Source organism: Neomonachus schauinslandi, chromosome 8 (assembly GCF_002201575.2).
Source record: "Neomonachus schauinslandi chromosome 8, ASM220157v2, whole genome shotgun sequence".
Taxonomy (NCBI): domain Eukaryota; kingdom Metazoa; phylum Chordata; class Mammalia; order Carnivora; family Phocidae; genus Neomonachus; species Neomonachus schauinslandi.
Genome location: NC_058410.1, coordinates 94,166,931 through 94,182,208, shown reverse-complemented (window position 1 = coordinate 94,182,208; position 15,278 = coordinate 94,166,931). Strand labels below are relative to the sequence as shown.

The 15,278-nt window shown below is 42.3% G+C and overlaps 1 protein-coding gene across 1 annotated transcript; it reads left to right on the top strand.

Moving 5' to 3' along the window:
- Positions 1–375: 375 nt before the first annotated feature.
- On the top strand, positions 376–15,037 carry BAG2 (BAG cochaperone 2). The gene is made up of 3 exons (XM_021692064.1): positions 376–545; positions 12,233–12,342; positions 14,457–15,037. Exons 1-3 carry the CDS (start codon positions 433–435, stop codon positions 14,867–14,869), a joined length of 636 nt encoding a protein of 211 aa, XP_021547739.1. The 5' UTR covers positions 376–432; the 3' UTR covers positions 14,870–15,037.
- Positions 15,038–15,278: the final 241 nt, after the last annotated feature.

Genomic DNA, 15,278 nt, shown 5'->3' with positions numbered 1-15,278 from the left:
GGGGGTCTCCCTTGAGCTTAGGGTTGGTCCAGAGTCGGGAGAGAAAGATCCACGATCACGTTAGGCCCTCCCCTTCCTGCGTTCGCCCCTCCACGTGCCTCGGAGGCCGCCTGGCTTTGCTCCTCTGGCCCCGGGACCCTGGCGGCCCACCCTCGACGCCCGGTGACCAGCGAGCTCCCTCCGTCAGCCGCAGCCGCTCCCTGCCAGGCACCGCAGCCCCGAGCCCGGCAGGCGGCGCGCCTGCCCTTGTCTGGCCACGCGGCGGTGGCGGCGGCGGCGGTGGCGGCGCGTCCTCCCGGGCCGCCCCCCGCGGGCGTCAGAGGGAGGCGGGCGCCCCGCGCGGTGACGGCGACGCCTGCGGCCGCCGGACTCTCCACTCGCCGCCGCCGGAGAGGCCGGTGACCTCTTGGCCGCCCCGCCTCGGAGGCTCAGATGGCTCAGGCGAAGATCAACGCGAAAGCCAACGAGGGGCGCTTCTGCCGCTCCTCCTCCATGGCCGACCGCTCCAGCCGCCTGCTGGAGAGCCTGGACCAGCTGGAGCTCAGGTGAGCGGGTCGCGGGCGGAGGCCGTGCGCGGCGGGCCGGCCCGGCACAGCCCCGGGGCGGGCTGCGGCCGGAGAAGTTGCTTGCCTGAGATTTGTTCTCCATGGAGATGGTGCAGTTTTGTCCGGCGCTTGGTGGGTTTTACTCTCCGAGAGAAAACGCATTCGATTTAAGTAAAAACCTGTGAGCGCATTATTGGTGGCCCCGTTCTCATTACCAGACCTGAGCGTTTGGGAACGGAGAAAAATCAGAGAAGGTAAAAGTTACGGTGACGTTATTTGAGGTTAGAGACTGTGACACTCCGGGTCTGCAGAACTTCTAGAATTTTCTGAGTGCCAGTATGTGGTCTTCCCAAATGTTTTTAACTTACTCTTTTCCTGTTATGCATTTTTTAAGAGCGGCAGCAATTTAGTGGTCCCCGATGTTGAGTGATAAGTTTCTTTCCTCCAAAACACAGCAGAGCAAAAAAGAAAAAATCCAGGAATCTGTCTGATAGCAGGGATTAGGGAGGAATAGGACTGCGGGGTGAACAGTGGCTGGGTACTTGGTGGAGTAAGACCCTGCAGCTTTCATTTTCCCCCTAAGCCCCGGCATGCTGTATTTAGCCGTTCCGTTAGTTTCTCAGTATTTATTGTGTACCTCCTTCTAGAGAAGACACCTTCTTGAAAGTGCCAGTCATTGGCCTGAAAGCATAAGATAGGGTTTTTTCTCCCTCTTTACTGAATAAGATTTTATTAATATACAGTGTTGTGCTTGTATGCAATTTCTAAATAATGTATAGTAAATTTTGGAAATCCTTGTTTCTCTTAACAGCGTATGAAAACTTTTATGTACTTCCTGTAAACGTTTATATCTCCAAAGTTACTGTGTAAATTGTGTGCAGGTGTAGTTAAATGAAAATCTTATTAAGGCCCCCCAGCTCCTGGAAACTACAGTTTTTCTCCCCCACAGTTTTCACCAGGTTCTGGGTGAGCAAAGAAACATGTAAGCCAAAAATTTTAAGAAGCAGTGCATGTATGTCTTTATCTCCCTCAATTTATATACCCAAACAAGAAGAGGTGTTTGTCAAGAAAGTGCATTAATAACCACAGTATATCTCAGCAGTTGAGGCATTCATTATTATTATTACTCTGAGAAAAGAGTCAGAAAATGAGAAATTCTCCATCCACAATGATTTCATGGATGACAACAGACAGAGAAACCTGAGCCAAAACCACATTCTGGGGTTCTGCTCAGAATGAGACAAATGGAGCAAGAGAAAAGTAATGCTTCCCCGTGGTTGAGCTTGATGCGTTTACACCCCAGAGAAAGTGCAACAAGACTGAAGATCAGTAGTGTGCCTCTGAGAATAATATTTCTTTTCAATGTAGCAGTATTCCAAGTAACTCACATATCTCCCCAGGTATTTAGAACTTTGAGGGTGTGTTCTTAACCATTTCAGGGCTCTCTCTCTAGTCAGAAAAGATTTTTTCTGAAAGGAAATAGGAGGATGTTGCCCCTCCCTTCTTCAAGCTGAGTCATTCTCAAACTTGAATTAACACCTCATGTTAGGTACTTGAAAGCCTCTGGTTTTGAGTATTCGTATATTCTAATGTTTGATTAATCTGAAGGGAATTGATTACTGTATATGAGTGATTAAATTATAACTTGCTTAATTAGCCCTTGAGCTGAGGAGGAAAGACTGGTTAAAATGTGCAAATTACTGATTTTAAGGACTTCTCTAGCAATTTTAGGCTTTTGTAAGCTTTGTTTCTTAAAAAAAAAAGTAATACTGATCTAAGGAAGTGTTTTAGAAGATAGTAAAAATAAAAAAAAATGCTAATGATGATCCATTAAAGTTCCTTTGAAAGCACATGGGCAGTGTCACAGAGCACCATATTGTTAAGAACTAGCATCATGCCTAGAAGATTTATTTGTAAAAGAAACATAGGTAGGGGAGCCTGGGTGGCTCAGTCGTTGGGCATCTGCCTTCAGCTCAGGTCATGATCCCAGGGTCCTGGGATCGAGTCCTGAGGCTCCTTGCTCTGCGGGGAGCCTGCTTCTCCCTCTCCCACTCCCCCCGCTCGTGTTCCCTCTCTTGCTGTGTTTCTCTCTGTCAAATAAATAAATATTGATTGATTGACTCATAAAGCAGTGTTTTAGGTAGAATAAAACACTGTAGTTTAATACTTAAAAGTTTACGTGTAGTTCCTCAACCATACTAATTTTGTCTATTGTGGTAGAACTTCTTCCATATGAAACTGAAGACAGAATTATGCTAGATGCTTTATGACCTAGAATATGAACTACTGGTGAATGTGATTTTTTAAATGCTTTAAAATGCTTGGCAGCATTCTACGTATCATTGAAGGAATTCCATTTGCTTCTATTACTTTACCACGACACTAGCCTCTTTCTTGACTCTACCTCATCTCCTTTTTTCCTTCCTCCTGAAAAGGTGATTCCCTTCTCTCCCAGTTTTTTTTTTAAGATTGTATTTTTATTTGAGAAAGAGAAAGAGAGCAGGGTTGGGGGAGCAGAGGGAGAGAGAGGGGGAGGGGAAAGATTCTCAAGCAGACTCCACACAGAGCCCCATACAGGGCTCGATAAACACAACCCTGAGACCATGACCAAGAGTCAGACCCTTAACCGACTGAGCCACCTAGGCACCCCTCTCACCCTGTTTTTTGACCAATTCTAAATGGTGTCAGATTTTTGCATTCATCAGTGGCTCAAGACACCTTGCTTATTATTATTACTTTTTTAACAATTACCATAATTTATAAATAATACATGCTAACATTGATTCATTAAATGAGCAGTGACTCTATACCAGGCCCCATTCCTTTGTGGAAGTTACTATCACCTCCATTCTCCAAATGGGAAATTGAGGCTTAGGAAGTTAAATGACTTGTCTAAGGTCCCCCAGCCTAGAACCCAGGAAGACTGGCTGTAGAGCTTAATAATTCATGCCTGTATTCTCTTAAAGTTAGATGTGTCTTATTGTTACCAAGGTTTGCCTCTTGGTGGGTGTCAAGCCAAAAGACACAACCAAACCAAAGAATAGGAAAAGAAAGGGTTTTTACTTGCAACAAGTAAAGGAGAACATGGGGGATCTTTCCCAAAGAAGCATCTCCCGGAACAACAAAATTGGGGAAGTTTTAACGGAGGGTGCATACATGTTCATGAAGAGGCTTGCACAGTGGGGAATACAGCATGGAATTGGGGTGACTAAGTACAAGCCAAAGTCATGAGGGCCGGGAAGGGTCAGCATGATCAGTTCTCTGGCTCCAATTGGTCTGGTATCTGAGTGCTCAAAGGGGTTTAAAACCTACAGAGATAATCAGGAGTGTGCATCAGGTCAGTCTTCGCTTCTGAATATGATTAGGCTGTCTCCTGGCCTCGTGGTGACTGTTCTCACATTCTTTCACAAGATGGCTGGGGGCCTAAAATGACTCTTCTTATGTCAAGAAAGCTATGTCTGTCTTTCTTTACCCAGAGATCCCTAACTCTTTCTGCTTACAGTATTTCAAAATGTAGGAGTAGTATATGGATGAATATGTAATTTTACTGAAAGAGGTGAAAATTCCATTTATTTATCTATTTATTTACTTTATTTTTTGAAGATTTTATTTTTAAGTAATCTCTACACCCAACATGGGGCTTAACCTTACAACCCAGGAGTCACACGCTCCCACCAACTGAACCAGCCAGGTGCCCCGAAAATTCCATTTAAATTGGTTGTCAAAATCGGGGCACCTGGTGGCTCAGTCATTAAGTGACTGCCTTCAGCTCAGGTCATGGTCCCAGGGTCCTGGGATCGAGTCCCACATCGGGCTCCCTGCTCAGCAGGAAGCCTGCTTCTCCCTCTCCCACTCCCCCTGCTTTGTGTTCCCTCTTTCACTGTGTCTCTCTCTGTCAAATAAATAAATAAAATATTAAAAAAAAAAAAGTTGGTTGTCAAATTCAGTAAATATCAAACACCTACTGAGTGCCAAGTACTGAGTGGCTCCTAGAAGGCTCTGGATGGTAAGGAAGATGTTTGGGATATGGGTTGTGGAGGATGGCAGAGGGGAACATGGTAGGACTGGGAGATTGATCACCAGTTTCCCGAAACTGGTCATGTTGTAGCTCCTTCCCCCTGCTATCAGCCATCTGCAGTGACTTCTTCGGCATCCAGGGAATGAAGGGTTGGGGGTGGGAGTGAGATGGATCATTTGGCCAAAAGTTTGCTTAAAGTTTCTTAGGGTGTGCCAGTGTCCCAGGAGTCACAAAACAAGTAATATCATAGTTAATATTGAACAACAGCCTGTAATTTAAAAGAGTATTTCTTATATACGTTGTCATTTGAACCTTACAAAATCCTTTGAGGTAGAGGAGGGCACATGTATGTTATCTCTTTTAGAAATGAAGGAACTGAGGTCCAGAGGGATTGAGTGGCCTGCCTAAGGCCACAGTACTGATGAGTAGCTCCTAACACCAGTCCCATTAAACACCAGCTCCATTTTTATATTAAAGGGTCTCAGTGGTCAGTGTATTTTAATACTTGGGTGATGATTAGGAAAACTTATTCAAAATCTTACATTGCCTAGAGTATAAGTGATCATTGTAGCGTTCTTTAGATATAAGAGTATTTTTTTAAAGATTTATTTATTTAATGGGGCGCCTGGGTGGCTCAGTCGTTAAGATTTATTTATTTATGAGTGAGAAAGAGTAGGGGGAGGGGCAGAGGGAGAGAGAGAGAATCCTGAAGCAAACTCCCCTCTGAGCGCAAGAGCCTGATGTGGGTCTTGATCCTAGGTCCTGAGATCATGACCTGAGCCAAAATCTAGAGTCAGGCACTCAATGAACTGAGCCACCTAAGCACCCCATGAGAGTATTTTTTTTTTTAATTTTTAATTTTAATTCCAATATAGTTAATATACGGTGTTATATTAGTTTCAGGTGTACAATATAGTGATTCAGCAATTCTATACATTGCTCAGTGCTCATCAAGATAAGTGTACTCTTGGGCGCCTGGGTGGCTCAGTTGGTTAAGTGACTGCCTTCGGCTCAGGTCATGATCCTGGAGTCCCAGGATCGAGTCCCGCGTTGGGCTCCCTGCTCTGTGTATTGACAGACACTTGGGCTACTTTCATAACTAGGCTATTGTAAATAATTCTGCAATAATCATAAAGGTACATATACCCTTTCTAATTTGTGTTTTCATATTCTTTGGGTATTACCCAGTAGTAGTGTGATTATTGGATCATAGGGTAGTTCAATTTTTAATTTTCTTAAAGATTTTATTTTTAAGTAATCTCTACACCCAGCATGGGGCTCAAACCCACAATCCCAAGATCAAGAGTTGCACCCTCCACCAACTGAGCCAACCACGTGCCCCCATTTTTAATTTTTTGAGGAAGCTCCATACTGTTTTCCACAGTAGCTATACCAGTTTGCATTTGCACCAACAGAGCATGAGGGATCCTTTTTTTTCCTCATCCTCGCCAACTCTTGTTTCTTGGATACAAGAATATTAAATATGAGATGGGACTATGATTTTAAGAACTTGTTTTAGAAATTATTTTTTGGGGGGTGCCTGGGTGGCTCAGTTGGTTAAACATCTGACTCTTGATCTCTGCTTAGGTGTTGATCTCAGGGTCATGAGTTCAAGCCCCATGTTGGGCTCCACACTGGGTGAGGAGCCTACTTAAAAAAAAGAAAAAAAAATTTTTTTTTTCAAATAAATTCATGATAGGAGCATTTACCTGTTCCTTTCCTTTTTATGAAAACAGCAATTCTTGTTATTTATAAGCCTGAGTTCATAATGGTAAGTGTATCATAAATACCATGAAGCTAATGTTTGCCAGCACCAATTCTTAGACACACCACACGTGTTAACTCATAACTGTTTTAGTCAGTGCTACCAGTCATTGTGTTAAACTCTTCACCTGCTTTATTTCAGTCACAACCACCCGCTCATTATCCCTTTTTCATAAGTGAGGAAATTGAGGCAAAGAGAACTTAAGTAACTGCTCAAGGGGGGCGCCTGGGTGGCTCAGGTCATGATCCCAGGGTCCTGGGATCGAGCCCCACATCGGGCTCCCTGCTCTGCGGGAAGCCTGCTTCTCCCTTTTCCACTCCCCCCTGCTTGTGTTTCCCTTTCTCGCTGTGTCTCTGTCAAATAAATAAATAAAATCTTTAAAAAAAAAAAAGAAAAAGTAACTACTCAAAGGATACACAGCCAGTAAGTGGCAGAGCTGGTTTGAACATTGTGACTAAAATCTTGGGCCTCTAAGTCTTTCAACCATGTGTCCTTTTGATAGCTAGGCTGCAGAGATTTGTGAGGTGTGGGAGACCCAAAGACTATCCAAGAATGTGTACACTTCAGTTTTGCCCTCAGAAGAATTTTCTGACTAAAATTTCTTTTTGTCAAAGCCAGCTTCATCGCAGTTTCATGCAGAGTTTTCCAGGAGTACAACTCAGGTCAGTCTTGGTATGAGGAGAAGTTCTTAACCAATTTTGGAAATGTAGCTCTTCTAGGATCTGTTAGTAAAAACAGAACCACCCTTCTCTGCCAAGAGAAGTGTTGTCAAATGAGGTGTTAAAAAACATGAAGGATAAGGTGAGGTGATCCAACACTTCTCTAACCAGAGTTCCAGAAGAATGGAAGACAGGGAATATTTGAAGATACGATGGCTAACAATTCTCTAGAACTAAATGGAAAGGTTGTAAACAGATTTATATGTTGAGATGAATTTAAAGATCTCAGTGGCTGAGAAACAGTACAAGTATTACTTAAACTAAGTAGAGATCTAAGTTCAGCTAGAGGGAACAGCAAATGTCAATGGTGCCAAAAAACAAACAAACCCTTGAAATGTTTACATTCTGAAGAATGGCATTTTATCTTTGCTATGAAATGAAAAAGGTATACATAAAAACGTATTTGAGAAGTCCAATAAAAGATGAAATCTGGTTTTCACGGGGAAAACACCCTGGCAATTTCTAGCATTGGGGGAAAACAAAAAAACCAAAAAACCACAAGACTCAAAATTTCCATCTGATGTGTTCTGTATTTGGTCTCATTTAATGGCAAAATATCTTCCTTATGTGATCGACTTACGTTTTTTTTTAGAGTGTCTCCTTTTAAACCATTATCTTGTTAACAACTCCCTGAACTTGCTGCTGTAACGTGTGTAAATGAAGCCTTCTTTTTTTGAATAACATTCAGTTCTCTATCATTGTACATTTGAGTACAAATTCCAGTGAGTCTTGAAAAATTCATCTCTTCTTTCAGCATCTTCTCATTTACCAATCACATGATTTATCTGTGTCATTTAAGCACTGGAGTCGTGGTTTGTGTTTTTAGCATAAATATTTCATATTAGTGCCAACTCAGTCTCTCTCATATTTACTGGGCCCTAGTTTATCTGTCTGAGAGTTTGCTAATGTAAAATGTGTAGGCATGTAATGGATGGTGCTGTAAGTGGGCCTGCTGTTGTATTATTGCCATTTTATATAATACTGGTTTTTTTGTTGTATTTTCCAGCCACATTTGTCATGTAAGATTCTTACCAGCTCTTTGCTTTTACTGGCTTTTATAAACACAAAGTTCAACATATTTTTAGTACCTTGAGGAACAAAGAGACCCTGTTACTTTGTGGTCTATCAGTGCTATTTTGGTTTCTAACAGGTGGATGGCTGTTGAGGAAACATGTTGCAGTTGGGGTGGGTAGGGGAGGCCTTAAATGGAATGGACATGTGCTCAAACATTAGTGAAGTTGTTCCTTCTGTGCCCACTTACGGAAGCAATCAGGATTAGATCTTCCATGATCTCATGTTTCTAAGGCCGTCTGAATACTGAGGATAAGTCTGCACTGTTCATTTTGCAAAAACTGGCAACTTATATACGGAGTAATGCATAACAAGAAGTGCCTTGAAAACAAAGCACTTTAAATATATAGGATTTTCTTTTCTCTTGCTCTCATGATTCCACAGCCTTGCTCTTTAGTGACTGGGTATGTTCATATGAATGTGTAGTAAATGTATGTGTGTTTATACTTGGGGGGGTTAGGCAAAGTAGTGCTTCTATAGTTTGATACAGGCTTTATACCAAAAACCTACACAGGCGTTTCCTTTAAATTCACGAAAAGACAAAGATGCTCTCTCTCATCACCACAGTTTAATAAAGTAAGAGGACTTTAATCAATACTATAAAAAAATAGAAGCTAATAGGATTAAAAAGGAAGAGATTAAAACTCTCATTTTGTCCAGGTGATATGATTGTCAATCTAGAAGAATCAGGGACGCCTGGGGCTCAGTCGGTTAAACGTCTGCCTTCAGCTCAGGTCATGATCCCCGGGTCCTGGGATTGAGCCCTGCGTCAGGCTCCCTGCTCAGCAGGAAGCCTGCTTCTCCCTCTGCCTGCCGCTCCCCCTGCTTGTGCTCTCTCTCTCTCTCTCTGACAAATAAATAAATAAAATCTTTTTAAAAATCTAGAAGAATCGGTAGAATCAAAAGACAGATCATTAAAATTAATAAATCCATTACCAATTACAAGATGAACCTTACAAAAACAGCATTTCTCTAACCAGCAATAACCAGCAAGAAATTATAATTTAAAATATATTATTCATGGGGCACCTGGCTGACAGTCTGAAGAGCATATGACTGTTGTTTTTTGTTTTGTTTTTAAGATTTTATTTATTTATCTGACACAGAGAGAGCACAAGCAGGGGGAGCAGCAGAGGGAGAGGGAAAAGCTGGCTCCCCGCAAAGCATGGAGCCCTACGTAGGGCTCGATCCCAGCACTCCGGGATCATGACCCGAGCAAAGACAGACGCTTAACTGACTGAGCCACCCAGGCGTCCCAGCATGTGACTTTTGATCTTGGGGTCATGAGTTTGAGCCCCACACCGGGTGTAGAGATTACTTTAAAAAAAAACATTAAAAATAATAATAATAAATAAAATGTATTATTCACAATAACAATATCCACAAAGGATCAAAGCACTCAAAAGAGTCCACAAAGACTACCATTAAGAATACTTCAGGGGCACCTGGGTGGCTCAGTCGTTAAGCGTCTGCCTTCGGCTCGGGTCATGATCCCAGGGTCCTGGGATCGAGCCCCACATCGGGCTCCCTGCTCAGCGGGAAGTCTGCTTCTCCCTCTCCCACTCCCCCTACTTGTGTTCCCTCTCTCGCTGTGTCTCTCTGTCAAATAAATAAATAAAATCTTTAAAAAAAAAAAAAAAAAGAATACTTCAAAACTCTATAATAAAGAATATAGAAGATCTGAATATATGGAGAGACATTATCATGCCCTTGGATAGAATGACAATATTCTAAAGATGCCAAATTTACCCCAGTTCTTTGACAAACCCAATGAACTTACTCAGGAGTTAATATGGAGAATTAAAAGTCTAAATAGCTAAGTTATCTTTAAAGAAGATTAGAGGGCTGGTTCTCCCAAATATTAAGGTATATTACAAGGCTGCTGCTATTTTTTAAAAATAGGTGTTGGTGTAAGAACAGTCAAATATACTAGTGGATGGAATAGAGATTTCAGAGTAGACAAGCTATAAATCATTGGAGGAAAGATGGATTTTTGGTGGATATAATGTTGGGGAAAAACAGTTCACTATTTGGAGAAAAATAAAATCCTTACCTAAACACATACAGGTGGATTCTAGATGGACTAAGACATAAATATGAGAAAGGTAAAGCAATAAAGTTGATAGGAAGAAAGGTAAGAAAATACCGTATGACCTAGGATGGGAAGACCCTGAAGTAAAATTTCAAAAGCATAAACCATAAGGCAAAATAAAACCAAGAAAAGATTAATTTGATCACTTCAGAGTAAGGATATCTATTCAGTGAAGGATATCCCAGACAGAATTCATATATGATAGGATGGAAGGAGATGATTATAATGTCTGCAACTAATGTGGGATTAATTCCTTGAGTATGCATATCAACAAGAGAACAATAACCCTGTTTAAAAAAAAGGAAAACTGGGGCGCCTGAGTGGCTCAGTCGTTAAGCGCCTGCCTTCTGCTCGGGTCAAGATCCCAGGGTCCTGGGATCTAGCCCCACATCGGGCTCCTTGCTCAGCGGGGAGCCTGCTTCTCCCTCCCCTGCTCCCCCTGCTTGTGTTCCCGCTCTTGCTGTGTCTCTCTCTGTCAAATAAATAAATTAAATCTTTAAAAAAATAAAAAAATTTAAAAAAGGAAAACTAAAATAGGCAAAGGCTATGAACAGGCTAACAAGAATACAAAGAGATGTCCAAAATTATTAGTAATGAAAGACATGCAAACTAAGTACGAACATATCACTGTATACTTAGTAGACTGGCAAAAAATAGAAAGTTGGAAAATGCTGAGTAATGGTAGGGCTGTGGGGACACAAGGATTCCTATGCTTTGCTGCTGGGAATATTGCAAAGGGGTTCAGGACGGGGCCCCCTACAGAATGTGCCACTTTGGCATGTCGGTTATTTTGAGCTGAAGGCACTTGAGAGCCTGCAGGCTCATGAGAAACTTCTGCCCCTCCCTTAACCACACAGAAGAATCTAAATTAGGGGTCTTTCCCAGAATAAGGGTTATAAGCAGAGATAAATTTTATCTGAGTGGCCCATCTGTATGGCGGGGCAAACATCTATTAACAAACATCTGCTCTTCTTATGACCCTATGAAGTGTATTCCTTTTCTCTGAAGTCCCAGACCCTTACCCCCTTCTCCTTCAATCAAAATAACACATACCTCATTTTGCCTGACTGTCTGGAATTTCCCTGTCTTTGTGGATTCCCCTTAAGTACACTATTAAATTTGATTTTCTCCTGTTAATTTGTCCCATGTCAATTTGATTCTTAGTCTAGCTAAGGGGACTTTGAGGGGGTAAGAATGCTTGCTTCCTGACAATGGTCTAGTCTGGCCCTTCTGGAAAACAGTGGTAATAACTGAGTTAAATTGAGGGTGCACATACCCTGTGTCCCAGTTCTGCCCTGAGATATATCCTAAGGAGATTCTCATTCAGGTCCATAGAGGACATGTATTCATTGAAGCATGGTTTTTGTTTTGTTTTGTTTTGTTGTGGTGATGAGAAGGAAGGGGACAAAGTGAGCCATTCCACTGGGAGAGTGGAGGTAAAATCAGGTGGATATACATGGAGTGTTATGCAGTAAGCTACTGATTAGATGTTCACAAGGAAGCTGGATGGTTCCTAACAAAATAATGCTGAGTGAAAAAAGAAACAGTGAGATATAAATTGAAAATAGATGAAAACACAAATATAGATTCTGTTAAGAACAAATACAAAATAGAATGATTGCCATACGAGTGGGGAGGAAAATGGGGGTGGGGTAGGTGGATTTAAAACAACAGAAGATTTTTTTAAAAATGTTAAAGAGGGATAAAGAATTTTTTTTTAAGATTTTTTATTTATTTATTTGACAGAGCACAAACAGGCGGAGTAGCAGGCAGAGGGAGAGGGAGAAGCAGGCTCCCCGCCAAGCAAGGAGCCCGACGCAGGGCTCGACCCCAGGACCCCAAGACCATGACCTGAGTCGAAGGCAGTTGCTTAACGAACTGAGCCACCCAGGCGCCCCTAAGAGGGATAAAGAATTTTTGAAAAGTGTTCCTAGTGATCTTTAAACTTGAGTTGGAGCAAGTGAGAGAGATGAGGAAAAGTAAGCTTCCATGTGGTAACTTTTGTTTCCCCAATTTATATAGGGTGGAAGCTTTGAGAGAAGCAGCAACTGCCGTTGAGCAAGAGAAAGAAATCCTCCTGGAAATGATCCACAGCATCCAAAATAGCCAGGACATGAGGCAGATCAGCGACGGTGAGAGCGTTTCCACAGACGGGAGCTCATCTTTTCACTCCTTTGTGGGGTTTAAGATATGGGGTTTAGGTCCATTTTCGCTTGACTTGAGGAATTCGTACACTTGGCTTTGGCATTTCCCGTGAGCGCGGACTGCAGCTGCAGCTGTCAGTTTATTACAGGAGCCTCTTACCCAGGGGTCACCCTGCTGGCCTGCCCCCTACCTCAAGGGCATGGCTGGAAATGGTAGAAAAGGCCTCCAAGCTCCGGAAGAGGTGGCTTCAAGCAGTAAGGGGCGATGCCTTTGACCTCAGGTTCACACTCCTAACTTCAGTTCCTCAGATGTTACTGGACTGTAGAAGCTGTAAAAGCAGAGAAGACAAAAAGAGAGGGGTTGAGGTGTAATTTAAGGAGAGGAAGGAGAGAAAATGCAGGGGAAAGAAATTATGGGCCCAGTAAAACCCCATTAACGTAAAAACGTGCTATCATTTCTATATGAAAAGCATGACTGCCTAGGGAGGAACAGGGCACTCGTGGTTTTCTGTCACTGGCAGCCGTCTTCCTACTTCAGTTGCTCTGGGGCCCCCCGAGACAAGCCAGTGGGCCAGCGGCTGGTGCCAGGAGCATGCAGTCTAACTACAGGCCCCGAACTGTTCGACACGCACTGCGGGGTCAAGATCCAGCCAGTCTGTTCACCATCCTCGCCAGAGATCGATGAATAGGTAGAGAGTTACAGAACAGGCCAAAGAGGAGATGGCTGACTTTTTCATATAAATAATGAAATGTGGATCCTTTTCCCACCACTGCCTCTATGTGCTGGCCAAGACTTAACACCACTGGCCTGCTTAAATTTCCCTGGCAAGCATGAAGTCAGTGCCTACTTTTCAGGCCAGCTTTTTCTCCACTATCATGGCTAAGTTTGGTCAGCCAAAACTGGGGCATTGTATTCTGAGACACATGCAGAATATGCCACCCCAAAGTATGGCTCTTTGGCATAAGAATTATTTCAAGCCGATTATTTTTGAGAAGCTGCAGACACAGGAGAAGCTCTGAAAACAGAGTAGAAGTCATTCTTTTGTAAGGGAAGTTTAAATTTATAAAGGCTATTTCCATTTGCAAGGGTGCCTCCCTCTGTGTACCAGGAAGAGAAGGATGACTGTAAATCACAGAAACTCTTATCTATGCAGAAGGCCTCTACTAAATCTGCAAAACAACCTTACCTTTGTTTATCCTGCTTTTCCTGGTAACCTCATTAAGGAGGGGAAGGTCTCCCTCCAAGTCTTAGTCCTTAGCTGAACATGGTTTTTAAGATGGTGGCTTGGACCATCCATCTCAGGGAGGTGGGCCATCTCAGTGTCCCTGAAAACCTCCTATGTACATGTGAAGTATGCATGTTCATAAGCTTCTGCTTTTTTTCTTGTTAATCTGTCTTTTATTACAGGGTTTCTCAACCAAGAACTCAGAAAGGTACAGGGAAAATTATTTTTCCTCCCCTACATGCACATCCTTATCAAGAGATCCACCGTGTCTGATCTCTTGCTCTACCCAGCACAAAACCCTGGTTATGCACACTATTCACTCTATGTTAAGACTTGATCTCCATCCCAGTTACAAATGCATACCTGCCCAAACATCTTCAAACATGACCACTTGAGAAGTCATCTGTTATCCCATGTATAAGACTTTCAGGGAGGGGTGCCTCGGTGGCTCAGTCGGTCAAGCACCCGACTCTTGATTTTGGCTCAGGTCATGATATCTGGGTTGTGAGATCAATCCCCACGTGGGGCTCACAGGCTGAATGTGAAGCCTGCTTGAGATTCTCTCTCTCCCTTTCCCCCTTTCGCCTCCCCAACCTGCGTGCACATGTGTGCACTCTCTCTCCCTCTCTCTCTCTCTCTCAAAAATAAAAAATAAAGAAAGACTTTCAGGGAAAGGTATTCTGCAACCTCTCTCTGTAATATAATACAGTTCATCAGTTAATCTTATGTGCTATAGTTTTGACTTTTACCTTTAAAAATTTCATAGCCAAGGTGCTTACAGAAAATAGTTTTAGCCACAAATGAATGCCTTAGTGTTCTCAACATGGGTAAGTTTATGTCTCATATTGATTGATATTTCAAACTTTCTACGTTTAGGTGAAAGAGAAGAATTAAATCTGACAGCAAACCGTTTGATGGGACGAACGCTCACCGTTGAAGTTTCAGTAGAAACAATTAGAAACCCCCAGCAGCAAGAATCCCTAAAGCATGCCACCAGGATTATTGATGAGGTTGTCAGTAAGTTTCTGGATGATTTGGGAAATGCCAAGAGTCACTTGATGTCACTGTACAGTGCATGTTCATCCGAGGTGCCACCTGGGCCTGTTGACCAGAAGTTTCAGTCCATAGTAATTGGTTGTGCTCTTGAAGATCAGAAGAAAATTAAGAGAAGATTAGAGACTCTGCTTAGAAATATTGAAAACTCTGACAAGGCCATCAAGCTGTTAGAGCATTCTAAAGGAGCTGGTTCCAAAACTCTGCAACAAAATGCTGAAGGCAAATTTAATTAGTTTTGAAACATAGGAGCACTTACAAATAATGACATAAAAATGATTAAACATTTGTTCTTTGTGTTAGGCATAACATTTGATACTGATTGTTGTTTCACATGAGGAAAATATTCCAGTGTCATCAGTTTTGTGAATAACACAATTAAATCTAGAAATATTTTAATTATCTTTCTAGAAGTTTTTAGGTTGAATTCTTGTCTTGTATTAGGCTCTAGCACCTAATATATATAATATATATTTTTTACTATTCTGTGGATGAATACTTAGTATTTAGGAGAGAGTAACTGCTCAGCCTGGGCCAAAAGCATCATTATTCTTTCCTGGGCTTTGTCTGGCATAGAGATACTTGGGCACATGGGGCATTTGGTTGACTAGAAATTTTTGACAAACTTACCACTCATCTATTGTT

Bases quoted from the DNA above. Each gene is read 5' to 3' on its own strand.
- BAG2 (XM_021692064.1), top strand. From the start codon at position 433: ATGGCTCAGGCGAAGATCAACGCGAAAGCCAACGAGGGGCGCTTCTGC. The intron at 546-12,232 runs GTGAGCGGGTCG...CAATTTATATAG, and splicing joins CTGGACCAGCTGGAGCTCAG to GGTGGAAGCTTTGAGAGAAG. The intron at 12,343-14,456 runs GTGAGAGCGTTT...TTCTACGTTTAG, and splicing joins CATGAGGCAGATCAGCGACG to GTGAAAGAGAAGAATTAAAT.